The sequence below is a fragment of the Melospiza georgiana genome, chromosome 29 (assembly GCF_028018845.1).
Source record: "Melospiza georgiana isolate bMelGeo1 chromosome 29, bMelGeo1.pri, whole genome shotgun sequence".
Taxonomy (NCBI): domain Eukaryota; kingdom Metazoa; phylum Chordata; class Aves; order Passeriformes; family Passerellidae; genus Melospiza; species Melospiza georgiana.
In genome coordinates, this window is record NC_080458.1 from 1,087,545 (window position 1) to 1,094,866 (window position 7,322).

General features: G+C 52.0%; 1 protein-coding gene across 1 annotated transcript; it reads left to right on the forward strand.

Annotated features, from left to right (window-relative positions):
* Positions 1-5,868: 5,868 nt before the first annotated feature.
* LOC131094391 (zinc finger protein 239-like) lies at positions 5,869-6,989 on the forward strand. Its single transcript, XM_058041985.1, has 2 exons — positions 5,869-5,949; positions 6,136-6,989. Exons 1-2 carry the CDS (start codon positions 5,898-5,900, stop codon positions 6,987-6,989), a joined length of 906 nt encoding a protein of 301 aa, XP_057897968.1. The 5' UTR covers positions 5,869-5,897.
* The last annotated feature ends 333 nt before the right edge of the window (positions 6,990-7,322 follow it).

Genomic DNA, 7,322 nt, shown 5'->3' on the forward strand with positions numbered 1-7,322 from the left:
GGCTGGGACTGGAACCAGCAGCTCCAAGGCTCCTCTCACAGAAGGAATTTAGAAAGCCTGGAAGTCCTGGGAGGTATTTTGGGATCCAAGGGGGGCTATTAGGGCTCCTTTCTGCACCTTGAGGCCCAACAGGAGCTTCTCTAATAAACTTAGCCTGAAGCTCCCGCTGTGCCCATGACAGGAACCCCTATAAGTGTCTGGGACATCCCGGCTCTTTGACAGCCTGGGGACACCTGGGATGTCACTGTGGAGCCCCCGTGAGTGCCTGTGACAGATCGGTGCCTTTGCAGCCCAAGGTCCCCTGGGATGTCACCATGGAATGGCTGTGACTGCCTCTGACCACAGGGCTCTTTACCATCCCCAGAAAGCTCTTGGAGGTCTCCATGGAGCCCCTGTCTCTGCCTGTGACATTCCAGCTCTGGAACAGCCTCGAGACTCTTGGAAAGTCCCCATGGAACCCCTCTGAGGGCCTGTGAAAAATCTGATCCTTCGCAGGCAACCATCACCAGATCCTGTTGTTATGGTCTGTTTCCATGGCAACCATTATCAGGATCCATTTCTATAGTCTGTTTCCATGGCAACCATCACCACCCACCCTGTTGCTATGGTCACTTTCCATGGCAACCATCACCATCCCCCTGTTGCTATGGTCAGTCCCGTGGCAGCTCCATGGAGACCCCATGCCAGAGCTGGTTGCCATGGACACCAGCTCAGGCCTGCAGCCAGATCCTGTTGCCATGGAAACTATTTGCAGCCCCATCCCCAGACTCATGGGATCCCAGAACAACACAACTGGCTGAGCTGGGAGGGACCCATCAGGATCCTCCAGTGCAACTGCTGGCCCTGCACAGGATACCCCAACAATGCCAGCCTGGGCCTGGCAGCGCTGTCCAAATGCTGCTGCAGCTCAGAGAGCCCTGGAGCTGGGACCCTTCCCTGCGAAGCCTGGGCAGGGCCCCAGCAGCCTCTGGGCAAAAACCTTTTCCTGACATCCAGCCTGAGCCTGCCCCGACTCAGCTGCAGCCGTTCCCTCCACTCCTGTCCCTGGGCACCAGAGGGAAGAGGTTCCCACAGCCCCAGCCAGGGACCCACTCCCGAGGCTGTTGCCATGGCCACCAGGGCTGGGACCAGCTGGGATGCTCGGTTTCAATGGGCTGGGGTTCAGGAATGGGATTGCCCAATTTTTTGCTCCTGCTAAAACTACGCTGCCCTCCCTGCCCTCCCACCTCCCATGGAAAGCACAAAAGGCAAAGATCCTGGGCTGGGATAAGAAGAATTTATTGGGAACAGGAAGAAGATAAGAAACAAATGGAACAGAAACAATATTGATAACAGAAGGGATAAATAAAACTTTGACAGGGAAAACTACAACACAACTCACTGGGTCTGCCTGGCCACAATTTCCCCTGCCTGGAAAGGAGTAAACACCACCCCCTTACCCAAACTGGCTCAGGGGTAAAACCCCCACCCTGGGAAGGCCACACACACAGGGGACAATGTCACACTTGCCCTGCTCTAGGGGAGGTCTCTGTCCCTTGTCACTCCCTTGCCATCCCCCCTTTTCTCTTTGTTTCCATCTCTCTACCTCACATTTACTGTTCAATAAAATCCACGATGGATTTTGTCGTGTTAGCACCTTAATTGGGGCAGAGGCATCTCACTAACAATTTTCTTAACAATATTGCCATATTATTTTGGCACAGAGAGTTCAGGGCACTGTTCTCTGACCCCAAGTGCCTTTGACAACAGCATGGTTCCCTCCACTGAGGAGGTTGTGGTTTTTTCTGGAAGAACTCTTGGAACTTGGACACAGTCGCTCCTTCCTCCTGGGGAACTTATGGGAGAAATGATGAGGAAAATGGCTTTTATATGTGGTCAGTGTAAAGAAAATAATTTGTTGTCTTTCCTTGAAAAGTTGTTAAAATCACTGGAGGAAAGGCAGCAAATGTTACCAGCGAGACTGACAAGGTTCATTCACCCCACGGTGAGGAACGCAAGGCGGCTAAAAGTCCCACAAGAAGCCCAGCTCAAGTAGCTAAATTTCCGAATAAGTCCTGAATTCCCAGGCTTGGGGGCTTTACCAAATGTGAGAATCATTTTTCTCTTTATCCCTGTCACATTTGTGACAGCTACACAGAGCTTTCCCTTCCTTTTAATAATCTGTATTGGGCCAAATTTCCACTTTCTTTTACCGAAACCCTCCAGCAGCTGAGCTGGAGCTGTGCAGGAAGCAATGATTATTGGAATTGCCACATCACTGCTTGGATTGTGAGTTTATTCATGTTTGGGATTTGTTTGCGCTTTCATCACAAGTTACTTGTGGGAAGAGCATATATTCTTCAAAGTGATATATGCAGAGTCAAGTTTGATTTCTGCCAAGTTTATTTTGTCCAGTGCCCAGAGGATGCTCAAGGGGTCTCAGTGCCTCTCGCCCTGGGGGATGCTTGGGAGGGGTTTGGGTTTTTTTTTTCTGTCACTGTCACTCCAAGCCGTTCCCCAGGGGGTGTCCCTGTAACCCCAGGCCATTCCCCGGCTGTTTGTCCCTATCCCTGTCACCCCAGACCATTTTCCAGGGGGTCTCCATCATTCTCACCCCAGAGAATACCTGGGAGGTCTCCCTCTCTCTCAGCCCTGTGCCAGGGGGTGCTCAGGGCAGTCTCTGTCCCTCTCAGCCCAGGGGATGCTCAGGGCTCTCTGTCCCCGAGCCCTGGGGGATGCTCGGGGGGTCTCCATCCCTCTGGCCTCAGGGAATTCCTGTGCAGGGCTGGGGACCAGGGCCTCTGTGTCCCTCTCACTGCTGAGGGTGCTCGGGGCTGGAGGGGCTCTTTGACCTTCTCCCATATGGGGAGGCCGGGGAGGGTCTCTGTCCCTCTGAGCCCTGGTGTGACCCCACCCAAACATCATTGGGGTCAGAGGGACAGAGACACCCCCAAGAAGGGCTGAACCTGGGATTTGGTTTGGGGTTGAGGATTTTGGAAGGGGCTGGAATTGGGACTGGCTTGGAGTTGGGGCTGAGATTTGGATTAGAGCTGGGATTGGGGTCAAGGCTAGACATGAGATTACCTTTAGGGCTGGGGTTGGGATTGGGTCTGGGGCTAGGTGAATCTGGGACTGGGATGAGATTAAATACAGAACTGTGAGTGTGTCTAAACATGGAGTGAGACTGAGACCAGGATCAGGGTCAGGTTTGGGATTGAGCTCACCCAGAGCAGGACAGGGGGGATGTCACGGTGGGAAGGTTTGGGGAAAATCCTTGTTTGGGGAAAAACAAGGTGTGAATGCCTTTGGCTGGGGATTCCTCCTACCCACGTCCATTTCTAGAAGTAACCTGATGTCCAAAAATCAAGAGTGAATAAAAAAAAGCCACCAGGAGTTTCCCATTTGCAGTCCCTCTTGGGTTATGGTTGGTCCCCCATCTCAGAGCTGGTGGGGATCCCATGGGTCCTGGGGATCCCTCCTCTCCAGGGTCCTGCTTTTGGATTCTGGAAGGTTCTGGGGTCCCAAGGTCCCCATCTCCAACCTCCGCCCAATCCAGCCACTTGAGGTTCCCCCTTCTTTCCACCACCTTGTCCTGGTTTAGGGCAAATTTGGTTGAAACGCTCCAAAAGGAGTTTCCTCTAGAATGCCAATTCAGCAGCCCCAGCCTCAGCCAGTTCAGGAAAATATTTCTGGGGACAAAAGTGGAAAAAAACTTTATTTTACAGGCAAAGCATTCACCAGCACAAAAATTGAACAATATTAAGCAATAAAAGCTCCTGCTGCTCCAAAATAGATGACAAACTCCGAAAGCCCCTCCTTGGGTTGTAGCTCCTCATACTCACCGTCTTATCAGTGGCTTATCAGTCTCTTATCAGTATATTATCAGTCTCTTATCAGTCTGTCCAGTGCTGGAAATGCCTCAGTCCAGGCCCATTCTGGTGGGCCTCAGGTGGGACCAGCAGGTGGTGTTCTGGTTGTTCTGTCCAGAGCAGGTTTAAACAGCTCCAGAGAAAAAGAAAAACCACAGTCCAGGGAACTTCTCTGCCTCAGAGACCTAAAAACTAACTAAAAGCAAAGGAGAGCTCTGTCCTGCTGTCTGTCCATCCAGCAGCTGGAATGTAGAGGAGTGAGTGCAGTATCTGAAAACAAACTGCAGCTTCTTCCTCCTCCCCTTCACTCTCAGAACCAGCCTTAAAGGTGCAGAACTCATTTCTGGGCCAAACAGACCGATGGGGGTACAAAGCATCATGAAGTCACTCCAGGACATGCCCCTGTCAGGGTCAGGGGGTCCCGTCCCCGCCTCATCTCTGGGCTGCTGGGGGTCCCCCAGCTCCGGTATCTCCCCTTCCCCTCTCCCCACCCCGTGGGTCCCCTGTTCCTCAGCCCTGGCTCTCACGGGAATCCCCAAAACCAATGTCCCACCCCATCAGTACCGGGCCATCCCCATGTGAACCCCAGGACCCTCCCAAGGGGTGATTGTGGCTCCTCTCCCCCCGAAAAAGCTCCTCTTAGGGAGCCCAGAAATATCCAGGGCTCGAGTCCGGGATCTGCTGGCTCCGGACACTCTCCAAAAAATCCTCCCTGTGACCCCTGGCTGAAGTTATTTGGCAATTTAGCTACTTGAGCTGAGATTCTTCTGGGACTTTCAGCAGCCCCTTGTGTTCCTCACATTGGAGTGAAGGAACCTTGTCAGTCTCGCTGGTATCATTTACTCCCTTTCCTCCATTGTGGAAAAAATCACTGCTAAAATCCAGTAATTTTAACAAACTTTTCAAGGAAGGACAACAAAACATTTTCTTTACACTCTGGACCCACAATAGCCATTTTTCTCATCATTTCTCCCATAACTCAGAGGAAGCTGCATCCAAGTTCCAAGAGTTCTTCCAGAGCGAATCACAACCTCCTCAGAGGAGGGAACCTTGCTGTTGTCAAAGGCACTTGGGGTCAGAGAACAGTGCCCTGAACTCACTGCATCAAAATAATGTTGCAATCTGGTTAAGAAAATTGTTAGTGAGATGCCTCTGCCCCAATTAATGTGCTAACAAGACCAAATCCATCGTGGATTTTATTGAACAGTAAATGTGTGGTAGAGAGAGAGATGGAAACAAAGAGAAAAGGGGGGATGGCAAGGGAGTGACAGGGACAGAGATGTCCCCTGGGGCAGGGCAAGTGTGACATTTTCCCCTGCGTGTGTGGCCTTCCAGGGGTGGGGGTTTCACACCTGAGCCAGTTTGGGTAAGGGGGGGTGGTGTTCACTCCCCGGAGCAGGGATTATCCCACTGTTTCAGGGTGCCGTGTAAGATGTAACCAAATGCATGTTTTCAATCACCATCTCCAGAAACTGTTATAAACAAGTGGGGCAGTGTTCTTTATCTCTTGCATGACTCACCCCTGATAACGCCCTCCAGGGGAGATAGCTTCTGTGAATGGGCCATTGAGTGTCACTGCAGGACTGATAAAATTCCATCATCCCATTTTGGGATGCTCCGCCCAGGGGGCGGAACCAAGCATTCCTACATGGATATAAGCTGAGACTTTGCTACACCAGACGTAGCTTGCCTACTGGATTCCCAGAGGACAAGAGCTCCATAACCACCATTAGACATCCAGAGGAAGACCAGACCTTCTACAGCATCACTGCTCTGAAAGAATCACGTTCGTATCTCCAACAGGACTGCAGTAACCATTTAATAGGACTGCAGCCACCACCCTGACCAAAAGGGTGTCAGGTTATATCCTGACTCTGTCCATTTAAGGCAGTGTTTCTGTGTAATTGCTTTGATCCTAATTTTCTTATTAAATTGTAATTCTGACTTAGACTCTCTCCCAGGTTTGCCTTCAAACCAGTACAAAAACCAATGAGCTCATCTGTTGTTTTCTGCTGAAAAAAGGATTTCCCATTCCCAAACCTTTGCCAGATGGAAGAGGAGGCTGAGAGGAAGATGAGGATGCCCCAGGACACCCAGGCAGGTGAGGAGGAAGTCAATGCCTCTTTCTCCCTCTCTCCTGCTCCATCTCCCAGCCCAGCATGGCCCCCAGCTGCAGGACAACCCTGCTGCCAATCCCATCCTGCCGGGGATGCACTGGAGGGATCTCCTTCCTCTTCCCTCTGGCATGGTGGAAAATCCCATCCTCTCCTTGTCCTTCCTCCTCCAGACAAGAAGCTGAGGATGGAGACCAGAGAGGAAAAATCCCCGTGGAAGAACCTGGAGGAAGAGGCTGTTTTGAGTGGCTGCACGGGAAAGGAATCAAACAGAGAGGAAAATCCCCAGAGATCCCACAGGAGGAGGGGCTGCAAACCCAGACAAGGGTGCTCTGTGGAGGAAAGACCCACCCTGAGCCAGGAAGGTGGGCAGAGCTTCAGCCAGAGCTCAGAGCTGGTGGTCCATGAGCAGCTTCATGATGGAGTGAAGCCCCACAAGTGCTTGGAGTGTGGGAAGAGCTTCAGGCAGAGCAGCACCCTGATCCGTCACCAGATGATCCACACTGGGGAATGGACCTATGAGTGTGGGGAATGTGGGAAGGGCTTCAGCTGCAGCTCCCAGCTCATCAACCATCAACAAATCCACACTGGTGAAAGGCTCTACGAGTTTCCCGAGTATCAGAAGAGGTTTCAGAGCAGCTCCCATCTCCTCCGCCACCAGCGAATTCACACAGAGGAGAGAGCCTTCCGCTGCCCTGAGTGCGGGAAGGGCTTCCAGAAAAAATCCACCCTCATCACCCACCGGCACAACCATACTGGGGAGAGGCCCTGTGAGTGTCCCACCTGTGGGAAGAGGTTCCAGACCAGCCCAAATCTCTGCCTGAATGAGCGGAGTTACACTGGGGAGAGGCCCTTCCGCTGCCCCGACTGTGGGAAGGGCTTCAAGAAAAAATCCACCTTTATCATCCACCGGCACATCCATACTGGGGAGAGGCCCTATGAGTCCCCCACATCATGGGAAGAGCTTCTCCATGAGCTCAGACTTGACGAGACACCAATGGAGTCACCAGTAAGGGAAGTTCTGTGAGTGCCCCATCTGCAGGAAGAGCTTCATGCCCAGCTCCAGCTTCTTTCCCCATTGGAAGTCACATGTTGGGAAGAGTGATCCATTTTTCCTGTGATCCATGCTGAGAAAACAGTTGTCCCTTTTCCTGCCCCTCCCAATGGCATGATGTGTCATTTAAAAACATGAGGGTCTGCCCATGGCCGTGTCATTACATTCACTATCAACTCAGGTCACTGCCAGGGACAGGAAAGGGACTCTATCTCTCTCTCTCTCTCTCCCCTGAGGAGAAGGGTGTCCTTTCCAGGCAGGGGAAATTGTGGCCAGGCAGACCCAGTGAGTTGTGTTGTAGTTTTC